This window comes from Lepeophtheirus salmonis, chromosome 3, assembly GCF_016086655.4.
Source record: "Lepeophtheirus salmonis chromosome 3, UVic_Lsal_1.4, whole genome shotgun sequence".
NCBI lineage: Eukaryota > Metazoa > Arthropoda > Copepoda > Siphonostomatoida > Caligidae > Lepeophtheirus > Lepeophtheirus salmonis.
In genome coordinates this window covers 39,909,471-39,931,779 of record NC_052133.2, presented here as the reverse complement: position 1 = coordinate 39,931,779, position 22,309 = coordinate 39,909,471, and the positions used below count along the sequence as shown (strand labels likewise).

Here is a 22,309-nt window from a genome sequence, read left to right as displayed (position 1 = left end):
GTTGTCAAAAATGATTCATTTATTTCCATTCACATCATGAAAGACGTTGGATACTCCATCACGTTTGCTATTCTCTGCATTTGCTGTCCAATGTCTGGCATTCTTTTGAGCCCTACCAATTGTGTGGGACTCTCCACAGTAACACATTGGATCTATGCCCTCGCCGTGACTATTTTCATTATTCCGATGTACTATAAAAACAAAATCCTTCAAAATAAGGTTCTAAAAGTTTTAGGCATGAAAAACAAAAGGGTTCTAAAATAATTTTTGAGCTTTAAATACCTCGGATCTTGTGTGAGAAAAACTACTGCACTTCTAACTCAGTATATCAACAACGTCTTTATATGTGTGTCCAATTCGGAAAAGACAATTAATAAATGTTTTGAGTCTGTTCATTATATACTTGGTTAATTCTTGAGGCCTAAAGGAGTTTCGTATTAAGTCTAATGTTCCGTTAATTAATGTAATGCATAAATGACGAAGGGGAACACTCATTATGTAAAAATAAATTCAACCCAAAAATGAATTTATCGATGAGTGCAGAATCAAAAGCTGATCTCAGTATTTCTCTCAGTCATCTGAATTCTGAAATATATGGGATTATAGTAATTCGGGGTTTTTACAGTTCAAAGTCCTTTTTTACCCTTAAAACAATCCCCAAATTAAAAGTAATATTAATAAAACTTATGTAAAATTGTTTTTTTATTACTGTACAGTGTTTTTATTGGTTCTGTATCTGGTTCTGAACTCGATATATTTCCCTTTTTAGACTGAAAAATGATGAAAAACGACACTCTTCTTCAGACCCTTATAACTTATTCATAATACATAGTGATGAGAAAATCATAGCTTATATTATAGAAAAATATTCAATGTATAATTTTAGAAAAAAAATATTTAAAAAAATATGTTTCTCCAAGAATTATTGTTACTTTTTGTACTTTTTCAGTGATCCCATTTTGAAATATAAAATTATCTACTCATTATGAATGGATCGCTTTATTGTTTCGAACCTGATATATCATTCCCAAGGAAATAATCCTCTCAACTCTCTCATGGGGCCTGGTAGTTTTCCTTGGATGAATTATCCTCCCGTCGTCCCTCGTGGAATTCGGAATCCGAATTCGAACATCTCTTGAGATGTTCGAACAAGTTAGAAGTACTTTCCTTCAATTATCTCGATCTTCTTTTTTCGAGGCATGCCATAATGAAATTGGCATTGAAACAGGAGAAAATATGATGATAATGTTGACTATTTGCTAGTCCACTCCGATAAAAGATTTGATCACTACAAAAAAGAACAGAAAGCCTTGGAGATGTATATTTTTTTATAAATCTTTTATTTAAATCATATAATTAACATTTTTCTATAATATATGTAAACTATAATATTCCTCATCACTAGTGATGTCCAAATAATCTATACATCACGGAGCTCAATATACAAATATAGTGCAAATAAAAATGCAGAAAGAGGCAAAACATGCAAATAAATCTGATAAAATAGGATTTATTCTGTTAATAAAGCGAATATATAACTAAAATTTATCAATCAAGTAGGTCCTTGTACCATTAAATTATCATCTGGTACGGCTAGGCATCGTCTTCTTAGAGTACTTCTCCAAGAAGTATTTGAACGCTCTGTTGTTAATCTTGTCAAGGGAGATATTAACGTAGACCAAGGCTTTAACTAGGTCAGTATTGAAGACGCCATCACTGTTATCGTTGGAGGGGATGACGTTGAGCACCTACTGTGTAGCCTTGTCTCCCTTGCTGTTTAAATCTACTTTATTCTTGTACCTGGTGCACTATCCATGCTATTCTACGACACAATTCATGTTGGTATTAGCTCTAATGTTGCAAAGATTGCATAGCAAATACTTTGTTTCAGGCAAATAAGTCCAAATCGTCGAGTTCCTTAATGAGCACTGAGGGGTCCACTAGCGTAGGCATGGTCAATTTAAAAAGAAGTTGAACGGGGGTAATATTTTTGTATTCGTTTGTTTGTTTGTCTATCTCTTGGTCACCAGAATGAGGGCAAAATCTACAAATCAATTTTGATCTAACTTGTTACGAAGATTCTATATGGTCATTGTAAGGGACCATTAAATTTTGAGAGGTCAAGGTAGCACAATACGTTAAAAATACATAATTGACAACAGTTTTAGAACATATTGAGGTACAGAACTCAAATTGGTGTCATATGTAGATTTAATAAAGATGCTTCATTTAGCTAGATCAAAGTCACACAAAATGTCAAAACGCAATATCGACCATCCCTTTTGAACTGATTGAGATATATAGCTGAAATGATCTCTTTGTGGCACACAATATACCGGTAGTTGCATAAATACATGAACTAATTTTTAAACGCTTATATCTCGAGGTTCCGTGACCGGAAATAAAAAATTCTAGCACAAGTAACTCGGTAAATCTTTTGGCTTTGTTTTTGTTTTTCTTACTCGCATCAAACAAAGTCGTTTACGATGAATGACGAGGCCAAACGTCATATGGTTGCCACTCTCCTCCGCGCCGGTAGGTCTGTCAAGGATATAATCAAAGATAGACAAGGTCTACTTCCAAGGTCCAGAAGATTGTCAATGGGGCCCTTTATCTTCCATCAGGATGGGTTCACCTGCCCATACCTCTGGAAAACTCAATTGGCTCGCTGCCAACATGCCATTTTGGAACAAATATATTTGGTACCCTCAATCACCTGATTTGAATCCCCTTGACTACAGTGTGTGGTGGTAAATTGAGAAGAAGACCTGTGCTACCCGCCACCCGAATTTGGACTCATTGAAGACCAGCGTCAATGAGCAATGGGAAGTCATGGAAGACCATTACATCATCAATGTGTGCATGGCCTTCCGCGGGCACTTGGAGGGTGTCAAAGCAGATGATAGCGGTTATATTCAGTAATTATATTAAATTTTATACCAGAATAAATTATCTATTATATAATTCTCAAAAAAAATACGTTATACGAATTTTATTACACATTTAATTATTTGCCACAAATAGTCCGTGTATTTATGCAACTACCGGTATATACATTATACAGTATTGAGACAATAAGCGTGCACAATTTTTCTAAATAGGTAGCAAATTTTGATTTTGCACCAAAATTTCGGTGCCAAAAATTAAGTGATGACACGTAGTACTATCCTGCTGAAATTGCATTTTAAAATCGAAAATTAAGAATACTTTATCAGTCCTGATTAGAAATCAATGGGAAGCTGTCATTTGCTTATATCAAAAAGGAAATAAGACTTATAAAAATTTTCGGATCTTAGATGGTCTTATAAGCATAAGGGAAATCTATAAAATCCTAAAACATTATCAGTACACTGGAAGTGCTCAACCAATACCTCGTAAAAAGAGAATTCGCCTTGTGAAGACGCCTGAACTTGCTAAATCTGTAAGAATAAGAATCTATCAAAGCTGTGTTTCAGACAATAAATATTATAACTCATTCAATGTTCCAAACCTCCTTAAAAAAGTCACGCGAGGTGGTCATTTCGTTTTCTGGGACGAAAATATTTTCTTTTGGGAGGCTATTAAAATAATCAAGGGCATATCTTCCTAGCCAAACATAACTTTATAATTTCAGAAAATAAAAAAATATTTACTAGACTTGTCAAACCTCCATCTGTCTTGGTCTGGCAGTAATTTCTTCCAATAATTTTTCGCGATCAAGGTGTCAAAAACAATTCCCAAATATATATTGACAACATCCTGGAGCCGGCAGTGAATCCTTGATTCGTAGAAAAACAACTAAGAATAAAAAGGTATGTTTTTGTAGTAGAAGATTTTGCTCCCAGTCATGCCTCAATCAAAAAAATACAGCATTGGTTGTTATCGAATATATGATTTTAGCTTAATGAAATTTGGACGCCTTGTTCAACAGATTTAAATCCTATGGATTATTTTACTTTTTGGCGAGGTTAATGAATCCAGCTGTCAGGATGTTAGCTAATGTTATGGTTCGGTACGAACCGCGGTAGACCCTTTATGGTACGTGGTTTGGCACAGCATAATAGTTTTTTTTTTCAAGTTCTTTCCATAGGTATTTTATAATTTATTTTCTGTACAAAATAAATTATCCCTAAATATACTTTACTTCTCTAAAAAACAAAAGTTTGTATAAAATGTTGATGGGTTCAATAATAGTATTATTCATGAATTTATAAATTTATTTGCGAAAAGATAAGCTAGTCTACTTGATTTAGTAATAACCAAGACCGTTTACCAGTCACAATATCACCAGCTGTTGAAAATAATATTTCACTTGATACAGATGTACCTGCAGTTGCGAAATATCGTAAAGCTAACTCGGAAACATTGGAAAGTGTATCCCCCCCACCAGTGGGGCTTCGTCAACAGGAATAGACTTTGTAAGTAATTATATCTTTTTCTACTTCTTTTGAATAATGCTTTATTTCTTTTGACTCAGATTCGCAGGTATAATATCAATAGTACTTAAAGCGCAATAGATATTTATTGCGCCATAGATATTTATTGCGCCATAGATATTTATTGCACCATAGATATTTATTACGCAAATTATATTTTCAATTTTGTAAAAAAGACTAACCAATGCAATTGCTCCGGTTTAATGTATCTTATGTATAATATATAAACCAAATAAAGAATGATTAAAAAATTAATCAAAATTTTATTATTTCAAAATATTCTATTAGTGATTAATATACGTACCGAACCGAACCGCGGTACAACCCATATCTATACCACTCCTAATATCATATATGAAGTATGAATTAAATATAGGTATACTAAATTTAATTAAATTCAACATATTTATATTTTTGTCTTCCAATTGGAGAGGAATTTATATTTCCAGGGGCGTCCGCAGGGGAGGCTGGAAGGGCTGTAGCCCCTTCCCCAAATGATGGAATTTTTCAAAAAAAAACATTTATTAAATTTACTAAGGATTTTTTAATTTTTTTTCAAAAAATTAATATTTGAAATTAAATTTTTAAAAATTTTTCTCAAAATTTTCTGTCAATAATTATAGATTTTTAATTTTTTTTTTGGTCACTTTTGAAACACGAATCAATGGTAGTAGTAAAAAAAAATATGAAGAAACACACTCGACAATCCAATCCTTTTGATTCATTTTGCTTTGAATACAACACATTTTAGATAAATACTTGTGGCAATGATCAAAATTGTCTCTTGGTTTTATATGTTATGGCCGAAAAATATATAGAAATAACATGCTTTTAATCATTGAATACTAAAACCATAAGAAAAAAAGACTGAAAAGAATAAATACATCTTTTTATGTACTAAATGGCGCAAATGCAAAGATAAGATATTGAAGAGTGTATTAAATTTATTGATTAATTGGTTGGATGTCCATATGTATGAACCTGTATCCAACCACCTTTCCTATGAATTAATATATTTTCATTTGAATTTCATATCCTAGCAACACTCTTCCAGCCTTAAACTTGATGTTGTCGTTTTGTAAAGAGTCTCACATGCCTTCCATTATGTGAATCTCATCTCTAGTAATGGAAGGGACATTAAATGTACAGATGACATGAGTAAATGTTTCCATAATAGAGCCTTTGTTACAGTAATTTCCTAAAAAAATATAACTCAAATCTGGTCTAACGGCCACCTGTTTTAAGCGTATCACTGTACTAAGTGGCCATATTCAGTTCACAATTTTAGAATGGTTACAAAATAGGAAGCCTGGTTTAAGAGGTCAGCTTTCAGTTTCCTTTGTCTGACCACTTAGTACAAATTTGACCATATTTGCGTTCTGATGTCTCTATAGGTGAGGGTTTTTGTCATAATTAGTTAGATATGAGCTTTGTTTTTTACACATGGAGTATATGCAACGACACAGCCTCCCCAGGGTCACGCAAACTCCATTTTAATGCAGGAACCCGTGCAAAATTTATATTATATGTTTGTTGAAATTGTATTAATCCCCTTGATAAAAGGGTATTTCTGTAAATACCAATGATAGTAATTACTAAAGGGAAGCTTTGTTGTATTTTGAGCGAAAAACAATCAATACTAGAGATCTCCTAAATATTAACCAGTCAGCATTTCAATTAATTCTAACGTAATTGTCCAATTCATTGCTCTAACTCTTCTTAAACTAGCTGAAGGATTCAATTTACAGAGGTCAAATGTCTTTGGATTTAGAGATTTATATGTGAACATCCAATTGATAATATCTAACCAAACGAAGTTCTGATATTGTAATATTTATTCACCTCCTCAAACAAAACAAAAAAAAAATGCCAAAGCGTATAAAAGGTAGATGAGGGTCAAATCATTATCCTTTATAGATGTGTATGCACTCATTTACCAGGTTAGGAGCATTGACACTTTGGAACATAAACACAATTAAAAAGGTGAAAATAACCCTTTTAAATTGTTTTGCTGCTGTTTACAGGGTAGAAACAGAGATTTCTTCGAGCCAAGAATTTCACTAGAAAATCATTATCACTCAGGGACCCAAAGAAACCACATAGAAAGCTCTCACTCAACATGTTGTCTATCCTAGTTCTCACCCTCCTCTTAAGTACCTCCTATGGACTCCCAATCGACTCTCTACCCGAAGGGACCAACAACATTGTTAATGAGGATGCTACAGTACTCTTAAATGACTCTCCTGTAGAAGAGAGTTCCACTCCCATCCAGACCTTCGATTCTTCCTCCTCCGACGACTCTTCCAACTACAATTTTGGATTCTCCATTATTGTAAGTATCTTTTGATTTTATATATAAAAAAAATCATCCAATATCTCTCTTGTATATACCTTATTTTCAACATAGGATGGAATCAATGATGCCTCTATTGAGCGGACAGAGACGAGAGAAAATAACAAAGTCACGGGTGCCTACTCCTACACGGATGGATATATTAAGCAAACTGTTGTGTATGTAGCTGATGAGTTTGGCTTTCGAGTGATTGATATGAATACGGAGGAGATTGGTGATGGTCCTATTCGTAATGAGAGTGGAACTGCCATTGTTCAATCCTATATTGATGGTGTGGAAACAAATTATGCTGTGAGGGCGGAACCTCAAGGCAAAAATGATGGTTTGAGCTATTCGGATGGGGGAGTTATCTCTGATGAATAAGTTGGGGTTTCCTTGGAAAAAAACTATGAAACGATAACACTGGGCATTAAAACCATTATACATAATCTAATTATGAAACTCTATTATATAAATTGAAATACATATATTTTACAATGCAATAATTGCGTTTGATTGAAATGATTAATTATAATTAAAGTCTTTCTTGAAGATTATAATTAATTTTTAGAGAAATTGATATTGAGCACTTATTTACATAGTTTTATAGCAGTCATTTGCAAATTTCTGAAAGATTTTTTAGAAATAAAAAATGTATTAGATCAACAGTGAACAACCTTTGGAGCTTCAAGTACCGTTATGTCGACGTATAATATGAAATAATGAAGTGTTCCAATTTTTATACGGAACCACCCTTTTAATTGACCATCAGTTTTCGACCGCTGTCTTAAATCCATTGCCCACCACTTATCCAATCTTTTTGTCTATCTAACATAAATCTTTAGTTTTAGGCTATACATAGCTGTACATAACTATGGTAATGGGAAAAAATTCAAGCAGCCTTTAAGATTGAGAGAAAAGGAGCACAGTTTCTGTTAATTTTTGAACGTGTGAGAGCCTCAACGGGGAGGGGTAATTAACGAATAACAGCTACCTTTTGTCATATATCCTGAGCTATTTTGTTTCCTTGAACCACAAGTACCTATATCATGTCAATTCAATGTACATTGATGCTTGGATCAGCATCTTGTAACATGAGTGCGTTTTCCAGAGTAAAAGTGTTGATTTTCGATGTGCCTAATGCAAAGGCTTATATCGCAAAGATACTTAGTGATAAGGAATAAGCATATACATACTTAAGACCGATGAACGATATTTTTTTCTGTTTAACATCAAGATCCCCAACATTAATGGTAATGGATTTGATTCGGCGTTCAATCTTGTACGCTATTGTCCAAACGGATCCATTCAGTTTCTCAGTATCCTGAAACGTATTATCAGAGTCTTCATGGTGAAGTCTGATCATCAGCCAAAATATTTGGAGTAGTTTTATTTATGAATGTTGTATTCTAGTTATAGTGAATGTGTCCAACATTGAGTGGTTTATAATGCTTTTAAATTATTTTTTATATATATTAATGTGAATGGCAGTAGAAAGTTTTAATTTTTTTGAAATAATAAGATCCTTAAAGTAAGTACTTAATATGTTAAATAAAATAAGTATCGTCCTAGAAGGTCAATTTTTCAACTAAAGTGTTTATTTATATTTTCGAAATGTAAACCTATTGTTTATATCTTAAATATTTGTGTATAATCTGTAAAATTTTTTATTATATATGAATTATAGAAACGAATGAAAACATAACAATAAAAAAATCATTGAACAGCGGACACAGTATTAAAATCAATAAAAAAAAATGCTAACGAGTCCTATTCCTAAACAGATTGAAGGGCAGAAAATGACCACTTCCCATGTTGTAGAATACAGACTAAAGAGTTTGAGTGAAACATCATAGTGTCTATTTGACATGGATTAACCTCTGGAGAACTGTCCAACACGTCATCCTTTCATTTTGTTTATTTAAATCCCATGTTATGTACTGTATAGTAATTCGATAATGCAGAAGGGGGGTACACACTTTACAAATCATTCTAAATTTAAAATAAGTAAATTAAATAAAAGTGTATAGCTGCACAATGGCGCAGTTAATCTCAGCTAGTAAATAGCACTCGTAATTTGAGTTAGAGGGGCAAGTTTTGGTGGTTCATAACCTGGTTTCGATCGAATCCTAGGGGTACAGTGAGTCAATCTGAAGGGTTCGGTGGAGACCAAAACCCAATGACACGCTCTACTTCACCAATTAAGAAGGGTTCGGTGAATATTATTATAAAACTACTGGGGTTCACTACCTCCGACCAGATTAAGAACCAGTGGGTTAGACTACCCCTTTTTTGGGTTGATATACCTCCGCACAAGGATAATATAAATACAAAGATATACTATAGCGCTTTTCCGACTAATGACGTACATCAACCACGCTTTTAAATATTGACTTCAAAGGGTATGATAACTGTTACCAAGAGTTGCTATATATTGCCTTCCTTTACTGTCACTGTTAAAGTACCACTGTTATACTCATTGACGTCAGAATATGTCTGTCTTGCCGAGCAGTCGGTACGGTACATCAAATTGAAAATAATGTCATAACCTTGTATTTCTATTAAGCTTAACCCCCCCTTCTCCTTAAAGTCATTTTCTACTATTGATAAAAAAACACCTGAACTTGAGGCTTCACAGATCATATTTGGCGTTGTACAGGGAATTTTAATTTGAAAAAAAAAAAAGATTTTGGTTCAAAATTGGCCATTGTTAAGCCTTTTGATCCGTCCCAAATATGATCATACTATGAGTGAAATAAGTAGTCATATATTTCTATATTTGGTTTATCTGTAAAAATACTGTGCATATTGGTTATAAAATTTAAGTGGTCTATTAAGATATGATCAATGGTTTGAGGTTAACCTGTATGATGGAAAGTAGTGTCTCTAATTGTTTTATTACTTCTCTTTACCTGTGATAAAAACAGGAAGATAACAATAAATTAGTTAACCCAAACAAGGATAAAATAATGTAAGGCTCGTGTAAAAACCTTTCATCTCGGACTTCAATCCCTTCAAAAGAAAATCACATTGCAGGACAATCTGCTATCTCTTAAATAGGCAATAGCCAGAGATCAAAGTTAGTCAAAAGAGTAAAAATTAATATGACTAATTTTAAATAATAAGTAAAAAAAATATTGAATGCAGAAAGAAATAATCCAGTGGGCCTTATTTCATCAGATGATAATTAATGTGTTGACGACAATCTACATATATAAAATGATGACGGATGTAAATAAATAAATTATTTTCATATACCATACTAGGCTTGAAAAAAAGATGGGACTATTTTTTTCAATACAACTCATTTTCAGTGTTTATCAAGCTTCGAAAGACAATTGTCAAAATTTAATGATAATCTGTTCACTACTTCTTGACCGGAAAAAATACTGTTCAAGCTAAGGAATGGTTTGAAGGGCGTTTTTGGGGCTCTGCTCCATAAAGCAAAAAGTTATTTTGAACAAAAAAAATCTTGTTTTCTTTGTTAAGCTCAGGACTTTTCCGCCCATGATATTTTATGTATAAAGTAGTCGTAAAATAGTGCTTACTTATATATCTCATATACATGAAATTTTTTCCACTTTCTAACTTTTTTTTACCACCAATTGTTTCAGGGCTATTTTTCCTATAATCACAATGAAAATAGCTTAGGAACTTTGTCTACGAAGGAGAAAAATGAAATGTGGAAATTTTAAAAAATACAAACGTTTTTGAAACTTGGGGTCTCATGGCACCCCAAGAAAGTGTTGGGGGTTGAATTATTATATTATTTATCTAGGGTCATTTTACGAATAATCACGATGCTTTATATTTCCCCTATTTTCTTACATAAAATGTTTATTGACTGAGTAGAGAGTACGTATGTTTCTAAAAATCAAAAAACGAGGGAAAAAAACCCTTCATACATTAAGAACAAAATGTAAACTTATGTACAATTTTGAAGCAAATACATTTATCTTGACATATCTTTTTCGTTTGAAATATTACAATTTGTAAAGAGAAGCATCTACACAGTACAGTCATACCTTGACATACGAGTTTAATTCATTCCTGGACGGAGCTCGTTAGTCAGAAAAAACCCTCATCAGTCAATGCAAAGGCGTAACGTCGTCAACTCTCAAAGAGTTTGTGTGCCGATACAACTTTGAGCTCAGAGTCCAACTCGTATGTTTGGGGGACTCGTCGTATCTGAAGGAATTACTGTATGTTGTTGCACTATAAGTTATAACTTATAATAACTAAGTAAGTAGACCATCTGGACTTGGTGTCGAATCATCATGACAGGTGATGAGAGAGGGGAACTGGGTTCCTCTTCCCTTACTACTGTTTTACTTCGTCATTCTTTATTTTTTAGGCATCATGGATGGCCGACGGGACCAGAAGAAGAAGGGGGTATCCATTTCATTAAATTAGTAAGCAAATATTGACCCATTGCACACGTTGAAGTGTCATCACTAATGGATTATTATTGTTTGTTAGAGGAAGAAAAAGAAAAGATGTGTAATCCGAGAGGAGCCTCATCAAAAAAAATAACAACCAACCTTTGTAAATCTCAGAAATGACCTTAGTTAGAAAAAAAATATATATCATACAAAAAACGTCAGAGGAAAGAAATAAGAGAGATTTGGAAGAGTAAAATTTCATCGTGTGAACTACCCTCTACGTATATGTACTACAATATGACAGTGAAAAATAAATATGAAATTGGAATCAGGGAAATCATCAGTATTTTTTCCCCTCTCCTTTTTGACGTCATGTCAAAAACACCTTTTTTTTTATATATCGCAACCTTTCCTCCATAAAAAAGAAACAGAAAACTTCATTACAATTATATTATATTCGGACAATCAAACTATTGAATGATTTAAAAAAAAATCCCAGCAGCCGCTTCCCTGAGCAACATGGATCCCTTCCAATATCCAAAAATACAGCACAGACCACAAGTAATGTAGGTGGACTTTCTGGGCCACAAGGCAGGTTACATTCTTCCGCCGTTGCTTCTCTAAGCATCAATGCCCCCCTTTTAATATGCCGAAATAAACCCGGTACAAAGATTGTGCTGTTTAACCGATGGTAGAGTATTATGGGATATTACAAGGGGTTCTTGATGCTCAGAGAAGCTGTGGCGGAAGAATTTAAACTGTCTTGGGATCCATCAGTTCACCTGCACTACCCGTGAGCTGATGTGTACTTTGGGATATCAGAAGGATTTATTGATGCTCATGGAAGCAGTTAATTGGCCAAACTTGTAGGCCAGGTGTATTATAGTACATTAGAGGGGATCCTTAATGCTTGGAAACAAGTCGGCGGTGGAGTTTAAACTGCCTAAGGACCAGTACTTTACCTCTACAAGGCCAGGATCGGTGTGTATTTTTGGATATTATAAGGGGTATAGGATACTCAGGGAAGCGGCTGCGGTAGAATTTTGTTTATCATTCAATAGTTTGATTGCCCAAATATACTATAATTGCAATGGAAAGGAACTCGATAATATTGTGTTGCAATGAAATTACTCACAATCATATAACTCAGAATGAAGTTCGTTACGACTATTTTACCATGCAACTATATTATGATTTTGTCCCCAAAACATTTTTACCACAATCATTTTACATTGAACCATTTTAAACAACCAGCTACAGACAATAATTACCACCCAGTGGATAATATTTTTTTGAGTCTGCTCATCCCCTATTCGAATTCAACCAATCAACATTAAGAACAAAGTCCAAGAGAAATGAAGCACTATTATCGATAGCTGACAACAAAATACAGTGGTTATTTTTGTTAAGGAGATAATGCCGGGACAAAGGAAAAATTACAGCTGAAAATTACAAGAAAAAAATGCTCAGTCACAACAGCGTTACCTCTCCAAGACAAAAATACTGTATTTAGTTTGTTGTCAGCTGTCGATTCCCTCATCTCGTTAGATACGTCATGGGTATTTAGTTATGCACTCTTTTTGTTAAATAAACAAAGTAATAAATTATTCTATACATATGTTCCGTTTCCAAAAGGACAGGAATACAATTTCTTGTTGATCCCTCGTCGTTTATAATATATATATATATTGGCCATTTTATTATTTCTATGAATAAATTTTGGCTATTATATAGAAATATAAATTTATAGCTACGCTTTTAATAGAATATTACAAAACAATATTGTTATACAGTATAGAATAAAATACTATATAGATTTTAATCGTGTCATTTCATACACAGTCGTTAGTAAGATTATTTATTTAATGTAATTAACGAATAATAACTATTCTTTAATAATAATTAATATTTGGCAACAAGAAAAATACAGAAGGCGAGCTACCATATTTTTTTTTTCTTCAATTTGCTCCTTTTCGTTTTGTTAGTCGAGATTAAGAGTGGATAGAAAGGCTAGTCGCGGCAAAACCTCTATTGATTTTGAACGATAATGATGACTGAAACATTAGGAATTGTGAAAAAATCATGCTTAAAGCAAAGTTTATATCACAAGAAAATGATGCCTCAGTGATGGAATATCTTGATTTTTTCCACACACTTATAGTTTTGAGAAATGGAGATCCTGGCAAATGTTGATGGGATAGATGGTGCCCTTGTGGTCCTTCTTGAACATTAAACAGCCCCCATAGTATTGTGGCTCAATAATTATTCTGCCTTACAAGAGTTAATTCGAATTCAAAGAATCAACTTTTAGAACACTGATTAGGACAAAAAGGAAGCATAAGCATCGACAGCTGACAACCAAATACAGTGTATATTATTGCGTTAGAAAGATAACGCCTTGTTGAACAAGAAAGGAGGAAAAAGGGTGGAAAGTTATTTAATAGATAATTATCTGGCTAAATTTTAATTGTATTAATAATTAAGTAATTCCCTTTCTATAGAACCTATATCCTATACGTGTACATAGAGCTACATCTAGTTATAAAGTTATTGGCTAAAGAACAATATACTTTTATACATTTCGGAGTATATATTGGGATAGTACATAGATAAAATGCCCTCTAGTCTGCATGAACAACCAATTGGTTATATCAAATTACTTCTATTTGTCTTGTATATAATGTATGAGTTTTTACTTTCTCTAAACTTATTGTTTATTTAACAATCCCCCCCTCCCCACTTTACTTCTTTTTTTTAAGAGCTAATAGGTTTTTATTTTCTTAGACGTTTATTTATGTATATATTATATGTATTTGAATGACAGATTTTTGATGTTTTAACCCGATTTCCACCACAAAAGAAAACACACAACAATAGTGAAAAACATTGAAGAGGAATAAATAATATAATATCCTTCTTCTTCAGGAGGGTTGATCCGGCCACCTATGGCGTCTACGTTGTTTTTGATACCCCGAGTATCTTACATACTTATATATGTTTAGCCCTTCTAGCGTAATTGCTTTTCACTCTGTTGATATTAATACTACGAACAACTTCCTCTGGTTATTTGTGTATGGAAATAATTGGATGATTTTTTTTTTTTTTACTTTTTGATAATCTCATTAAGGGGAGAATCCTTCTCAAGTGGTTGTTAATCTAAACTCTTGTGGAATAGTCCATAGACATAACATAAACTAGTTACAAGACAACGTCCATACAATACGGCAACCCAGGGTTGCTAAAAGCACCAGTTAACTTCAATAGATCCCTTGGATACTTGAAATATTTCCCCACTCTAAGAAGTTGATTTGATCCATCACAAATGAAGTTATTTTATCATTTTTTGAAGTGGCATATGCGATTTTTCCTTAGCCTTGTTCATTCCGTTAAAAGGGTCAGTTTATTGGAGATTACGTAATTAAGCATAGATTTATATTCAAGGCACACACAGCGGCCATTGTAGACACAAAAGTGTTGTTGCATAGATCACTGCTTAGGATGATTATTGATCATGTGGTCTCATTTTGCCACTTGGACTGATCACAAGCCTCTGTACTCCGTGTATTAGCGTACAGAGACTTTTTTTTATTATATATAAATTGATGAAATGCGAGTTTTTGTTGGACAAACAGTTGAACTTTAAAATGTTAAATTAAAAATAAATAAAAAACGATATAAAATTTCTAAATTTTGATTCAAGAACCAAAATATATGAATATTTTATTTTTAACAAAATCCTAGACAAAAATATGTATTCAGTAACTTATTAATATTTAGACAAAAAATATCATCTCGTAGGCAAATGGTAAAACGAAGAACACATAATCATTTTTGGTCTAAATTTAGTTGGCTATGAAAATAGTTACTTGTTTGCTAGGGGGCGCTGACGACAACATATAATTATAAATAACTACGCAAACTCCATGAGTTTAAGTTTCTAAATTGAGTGACATGGTGAATTGTACAAAAGGTAGAAAAATTGGGGGGTACAAAGTTTGCCCGGACGTCAAACTTTCTCTTTCTATCTCAATATTGGAGGCAGCGACAGCAGAAAGTTGAAATTCAATTATAAAAACCTTTTAATCAATAAATATGACTTTGCTAGATGAAGCAACTTGATTATTAGAGTAGGAGGAGAGGGGCTTGGAGTCGATCTGTGGACTGAAGATGAGGCCGGAGGTGGTTATTATGTAAAGTACATCAACTATTTCTACGTTGTGATATCCACCGGCCTCCTTCCTTAGTCATTGGATCTACTCTGAAGGCCCTCTCCTCCTCTCTATACTTCATAAGAGAGGAACTCATAACCTTCTCCACATAATAAGATCCTCCAAAGTGATAATTGTCCGAATATCTCGAAACACTCTTCCTTATCCAATGGCAATAATATATTCTTCGCTTTCCAAAGTTATTTCCTTAGTATTACAAGGTTGTATAATTGAATTTCAACTGCCCCTGTCTCCAATTTTAAGATAAAAAGAGGATGTATGACGTGTGGGCAAACTTATACAGTGTACCCGGTGGTGGCACCCTAACATACGAGTACATTTGTACATAAGAATATACGAGTTTGAAACATGAAAATTGGTGTTTTTTTTCAATAATTAATATTATTATTATAACTATTCATTAATCACATGCAAATCTTCCAAAATATGTTTCATGATGAACAATGATGATCTCATTTGATCACTCACTCACTCACTCAACCTCTCCTTTTCCTTTAAAGTCCTTCCTCTTTTGTCTTTTTGACATCTCCCTCCAATGGAGACTTTTGTGACTCACTATTACTGCTGTTTGGCACCAAATGCTGATGAAGTGGCGTCGTTAGATAGAGAGATGGAGACGTATGAAAGAGTGGCGGGAATGGAGGGGAAGGATAGCTTTGCTGCTGGTAGTGAAGTATGCCTTCATTGTTGAAAAATGATCTTGCGGCAGCGACGTACATTTGATGATGTTGGGGATGAAAGGGAATGAAAGTACTGGAGGGTGTCTGAGTTCCCCGTGGAGGATCCACAAGGATTTTCGAACACATTTCCAGTGCTTTGACTAAATCCCCCGAACAATCCACTTGTAGAATCCGCTCTAGCAAGGATGGAGACTTCCCTGGAAATATTTGGCAAAGGATGTCCATGGGAGAAGGATCCGTGGTAGAGACTACTTCAGGGGCTTCCTTTCGTGATGAGGGCGATAATGGCGAAGATGTGGTAGAGGATTCCTCTGGTTCTTGAATGGTGATTTGAGAGGAGCTGGGAGTTGCAGGGGGTGTTGTAGAGGACTGAGGTTGAGGGATCTCATCAGGGTTGGATGAGGGATGGGGAGGTGACGTTTCTGAAAAGTCTTTGAGTTTATCCATTCTAAATTTCTCCACCTCTAAAGAAATCCATCATTGTAACTATTAGAACTACTCGGCTAACAACTGCAAAGGTAGATTCTTACCCTTTATTCGACGATTTGCGTTAGAATGCTCCTGGGATTGAGCTGCTGCTAGATTAAGTCCAAAGATGGGACCAGACGGCAAATATCCATAGGATTCTCCTGTGGCCATCGCACGTATTCCAATGGCTATGGCGTCCTCTGCCGCTTGTTGTCGTTTCAATGCAACCTGAAATCATTTATGAAAATGAGCATTTTACAATGAAAAGATAAAATATATCTATATTTCTGAAATATAAGTCTATCCAAAAGCTTATTTTGAAAGAGGTGAAATCCCCTTCTTCACTACAAAATCCAAGGGACTTGTAGAAGGTATAATGCTCAAGAACAGTAGAAAATTCTAAGGAGATAGGTCCAAGACAATTTTAATTTGTAAAAATATTTTAGACGTTTGGTTATGGAAGCTAGAAAACAGAGTGTTTCGGACGGATTTCAACCTATTTCAGCTAGGACTTGATCGGTTTATCGGCGATCAGATTAAATAGTCCAATTTTAAGCAGTTTTAGGATCCTCTATAAACATTTTTAGTCTTTTGTTATACTATTTTTACTCGGATACCATAGGTTAACTTGAAGGAGGGAATCGTCCAATAAATTGATTATTAAGGGGTTTCAACCCCTTAATAATCGGAATGGGTATTAAAAATCAATGTCGTTCAAGTCCTAATTGGAATTATTTCGCTCTCAATAGATTGTAATAATTTGTAAATTATAGTGGAAAAACAGATTTATACAAATAAACACAGCACTTAATTAATATTGAATTACTTTAGCCTGTATTTAAAGTATTTTTTTGGTTTTTTAAAAGATATATTTGGTCTATTTTCTGTTGTTTTTAAAATAATGTTTTATCAATTATCATATTAAAAAGGAGGATTTTATATTCCATAATTAGGAAAATCTGTAAAATTTACAGTAAAACCTAGTTTAACGGTCATACCCATTTTTCCAATTTAGAATTGTTACAATAACTGAAACCTGGTTCAAGGGGTCACCTGGTCACTTTTTCAGTTTCCTTTGACCGGTCGCTGAATTCAAGTTGTTCTGGACTATCAAATTGCTAATTACAGTCAAACCACATCCAACAGCCACCTGTCTTAAGTGTATAATTGTACTATGCGGTCATATTTAGTTTTCAAATTTAGAAATGTTACAAGATAGTAAACCTGGTGTAATAGGTTACTTACATTAAGCGGTCTCTTTTTCAGTTTATTTTGTCTGACTGCTTAGTACCGGTTTGACTGTATTATCAAATTTCTAACTAAAGTCGAACCTGATCTAACACCCAACTGTTTTAAGTGTGTCACCGTACTTAGCGGCCATGTCCAGTTATCCAATTTAGAATTGTATCAAAATAGTAATTTTTTTTAAAGAGGTTACCTGGACTAAGCCGTCGCTATTTTAGTTTCTCTTACATGGCCACTTAACACAAGTTTAACTTATTGTATATTTTGTGAAATTTATTATAAACTTTAATAGTTAAATAGGTCAAAAATTTCAAAAACTAATGAATTTTTTTAACAAAACTAGAAAAGATTTATACAAATAAAATACAATTATTTGCATTGTAAACAAACACACACCCAAAAAAAAAATACACAGTTAAACAATTTATTTAGTATATATCTTATTACTAGAGAAAATAATTTGCTGCATTAGGATAAAAGTGTCCTATGTTGTCATATTTCAAAAATTGGGGTATCAATTCTTTGTTCAATTTTAGATTATTTTGAACAACTATATACAAAAATAATTTTCGCATAATTCTTATTATATTCATATTAATTTATTTTACGGGGCACTAGGTACACTTGACTCAGGGCCCGGTCTTGGTATAATCTTGTGAATAATTATATATGTATATATATAAAACGAATAATTTTTTTTCCAAAAGACGAAAAAAATACATAAAAGATGACTTATTTTGTTTAAAAAAAGAAGGTATTCACCATTTTTTTGAAAAGGTCATAAGAAGGCTTCTTTTCCATATAAAAAAAGGTATGATGTTGGAAATAAAATAAGACTTTTTGATCAATCAGACTAAAAAATTTTATTAAAAAATACAACTCGAAAAGTTGCATTGCCTTTGTTTTTTAACATTTTTGAAATGTCCAGATAACAGATTCATATTCTGAGGTAGTGATATACCCATAATTAGTGTTGTGAGGGTCCTTATTTAAGAATGAATACTGTAGTCCAGTTCAGTCTCGGTCCGGTCCAGTTTAGTCCACCATATCAGTCCTCAAAACTAATATATTTCGGTCCTAGATGACATCACTCATCTTTTTATCTTCTTTTTTAATCAGTTCTAGTACTGAAAGTCGGAAGGACTGATTGTCTTAAGGACCTGTCATGGGGACTGGATTGTACCGACTAAATAATGACGAACACAACACTACCCCTAATGTATTAAAATGCTCCTTACCTGTGCAGCCATGACCCTTTGCCTCTCAGCAATCAAATTACACTTGCAACAAGAGCAGTCCTTGTAGGCACAGTGTCGTTTATGACCTTTCAACCAGGATATAACGCCATGATTTCGACATCGAGCACATTTAGGTCTCCTCACGGATGAGGATGAGCCTAAGCATCTCTCCGATTCCTCTTCCATTTTATAAATGTAGGTAGATAAGTGTTTCAAAAAATAGGGAAAATTCGCGTTGGGATTTCTTTAAAATAAAATAAAAGAGCTCCACCTCTTTCTAGAAGCAGCTCTCCTATGTTTGTATGCCTATGTCTTCGTCCAATAGAAAGTATCCCCGCTCATTTCCCCAAAGGAGGGAACAAAATAATCCCGTATGCTCTCCCCCCATGTTTTTTTATATATATTTAAAGCTCTCTCCCGCACTCTCTTTGTATATAAACGTTTATATACTCAAAACTTTTTCCCAGGATTTTAATTTGATAAAAACAATAATAATAATAATTTTGAGGTCTTTTTTCTTCCCCTAGACTAGGGAAGGTTTCAAAAAACATATCATTTGATGATGACAAGTCTATTTAAAGAGATCCATCTACTCCTGTATTTTACGGAGATCAGCACCACCCTTGAAGGAATCACAGTTGGATATATGTTCAACTTTCATACGTATCCAAGTGTTAGGTTGATGACAATTCTTCTCAACGTTCTCCACTTCTTTTTTTAATATTGATATTCACAACTCATTTGATTCATTCCACTTGGTACAATATAGTGATGTCACGGATGGCGGATTCGAATCGGTTTGTGAACCAGTTAACTAAGGAAAAGCGGGTTATCTCCAAACTGTTTTTGAAAATATGTAAAAGAAACGGCTCTTGCAAAATGAACATGGTTCCATGTTCCTGAATTTGTACTTACCAACCATAATGAATGAAGCGTCATCCATTCATCTAGTTGTGTTTTCCTTAATTTAAACTTATTGTATACAAAGCATTTAAGATAAAAGAGGTGGTACCCCACGGCTATTCGCCGCCCTAGACACAATAAAAAAATTGTCTTATAATAATTAGAGAAAAAAAAAGAAATTACTTGATTGATCAAGTTTGTTTAACGCCCTTCTAATGCTCACCACCTAGGTAACCGCCTAATTTAGAATATAACAAAAGAATAGGTCTACCTAAAACCCTTCCTGCTCATATCTGGTATTATATAGGTACTATTTTTACAGAAAATAAGGTAAGAAAGAACGGAGAACGAGTCAGAACCTAATCAGAACCACTATAATCTAGACGATGATCCCTTAAGAACTAGAAACCGTTCGAGAAAAGGACGGCATAGAACCCAAACCGCTATTTAAGTTTTAGTCCATAACTACTACATTATACAGGTTGGAGCAACATAATATTCTTTCTTATAATGCCTTGTGATCAGACTGTAGAATTAAAAATGGATTGGGTGTATTTTCATTCTAGAGGGTAGATTCTAAAGCTTCTTGGAAACACAGTCAGTTGTTATCGTACGTTTGAGGAGTGAGGAACGTGCGTTTGCTACCTCACATAAATATTGCCACCAAAAAGTGGTTTGAAATAACATTTTATCCAATTAGACTAATGGCAAATTACTTTTGAGCGTTTATTTGTGCAATTTATGAAAATAGTTAAATGCTTCTTTTATTTTTGATTTATAAAAACCCTTTTTCTATTCATTTTCATAATTTGAAATTTACAAAATTCTATTAATGCAAATAACTTTATGGAATATGATTCTATAGAACTCTAATTGGTGCAGTTTGTTCAAATCCAGTAATTGGAATCGGATTTAGTTAGGAAACCCCAATATTTTTAAATGTAAAAAAAAAAAAAATACTACTTATTTAGTGAACGGATCATCCACAACTATAAAATAAAATATTTTTTATTTAATTTTGCATCTTTTTGTATAAAATAACTGTTCCTCTAAAATCTCTTAATAAAAAGTTATTTAAAGAGAAAAGAAAAAATGAAAAAACAAATTGAATTGAAAATGATGGAGGTTATCTATATTTTTGAACTGTGTAAAATAAAACTTTAATTGTGTTATTATTATGAAACCAAAATTAAAGTTTACTTAGAAATTTCCCTTAAATTGATTTGTTCCTTCCATTTTTTTTTTTTTTTTTTTTTTCAATTTTAGAAAATCTGCGTTTTTCGCTATTCAAAATATGGATCTAAGAATTTACATCAAATTTTGTGTAAAAAATGAAACTATTGTGGTCCAAACCACTTGAAATTTTGACAGTGGCATACGCTGAAACTGTTCTGAGTAAAAAAAAAAAAAAAAGAAGAAGAAATTTACAAGTGATGCAAACTCTTCCAAGATAGCCGGATAGATGCCAATGATGAGCCTCGCTCTGAACGCCCAGAGCACGTCAACAACCGATAAAAACGTTGAAGGAGTGAAGAAAATTGTTTTTAAAAACCGTCGAATCACTATCAGAAAAGTTGCTGAAGATATTGACATATTTCTTGGCTTGTCCATAAATTTTTTTGGAAGGTTTTAGGGATGAAACGAGTATCCGTGAAGTTAATTCCGAAACGGCTTAATTTTGATCCAAAAAATCGTCGTTTATTTTGGCCAAAAAACAACACCACAATCATACCTCAGCCTCCATATTCACCGGATTTGGGCCCGTGTACCTTTTCCTTGTTCCCAAAACTGCAGAGACCTATGAAAGGGAGGAGATTTGCAACAATTGAGGATATAAAGATTACATCGCTTAGAGAGCTCAAAGCTATACAGAAAAGTCCTTTTAAGAAGAGCTTTTAAGATTAGAAAACCCGTTGGCACAAGTGTATTGTATCTGAGGGGGATTACTTTGAAGGGGCAACATAAATATTGATGAATAAATTTAAAAAATTTCTCTAGAAAATACAAAATCCCCTTACTTTTTGAACACACATCATAGACAGCGTTGTGTATATACTTATTTATTCGGTCCAGTCAAGTCTTAGGACCGATCCTTAAGACCGTCCGTCCAGAGGGACTGTCAATACTAGAACTGATTAAAAAAGAAGAAATAAAGTTGAGTGACATCATCATGGAGCAAACTTTATAAGTGTTCAGGACTGATATGCAGGACTCAACTGGGCGGTACTGCAGCCTTAAGTCCTACGTACATTAGGACCCATACAAAACTATGTGATCATTAAAAAAAATTGAGAGTCAAATGTGGATTGAATTTGAAGCCTTTTTTAGTAAAGTAATATAAATTAAAAGTTTCAACGGAATTGGGGAACATCCAAAATACATCAATCATCCTAAAATTTGGAATCATTTCCACATTC

The 22,309-nt window shown here is 33.5% G+C and overlaps 2 protein-coding genes across 2 annotated transcripts; one reads left to right on the top strand and one right to left on the bottom strand.

Moving 5' to 3' along the window:
* The first annotated feature begins 6,477 nt into the window (after positions 1-6,477).
* Positions 6,478-7,250, top strand: Cpr51A (Cuticular protein 51A). Its single transcript, XM_040709653.2, has 2 exons — positions 6,478-6,747; positions 6,823-7,250. Exons 1-2 carry the CDS (start codon positions 6,535-6,537, stop codon positions 7,129-7,131), a joined length of 522 nt encoding a protein of 173 aa, XP_040565587.1. The 5' UTR covers positions 6,478-6,534; the 3' UTR covers positions 7,132-7,250.
* A 7,554-nt stretch (positions 7,251-14,804) lies between these two features.
* Positions 14,805-19,180, bottom strand: LOC121115098 (doublesex- and mab-3-related transcription factor dmd-4). The gene is made up of 3 exons (XM_040709259.2): positions 18,990-19,180; positions 16,569-16,734; positions 14,805-16,502 (listed from the first exon to the last, which is right to left on the bottom strand). The coding sequence occupies exons 1-3, from the start codon at positions 19,173-19,175 to the stop codon at positions 15,853-15,855; spliced, it is 1,002 nt and encodes a 333-aa protein (XP_040565193.1). The 5' UTR covers positions 19,176-19,180; the 3' UTR covers positions 14,805-15,852.
* Positions 19,181-22,309: the final 3,129 nt, after the last annotated feature.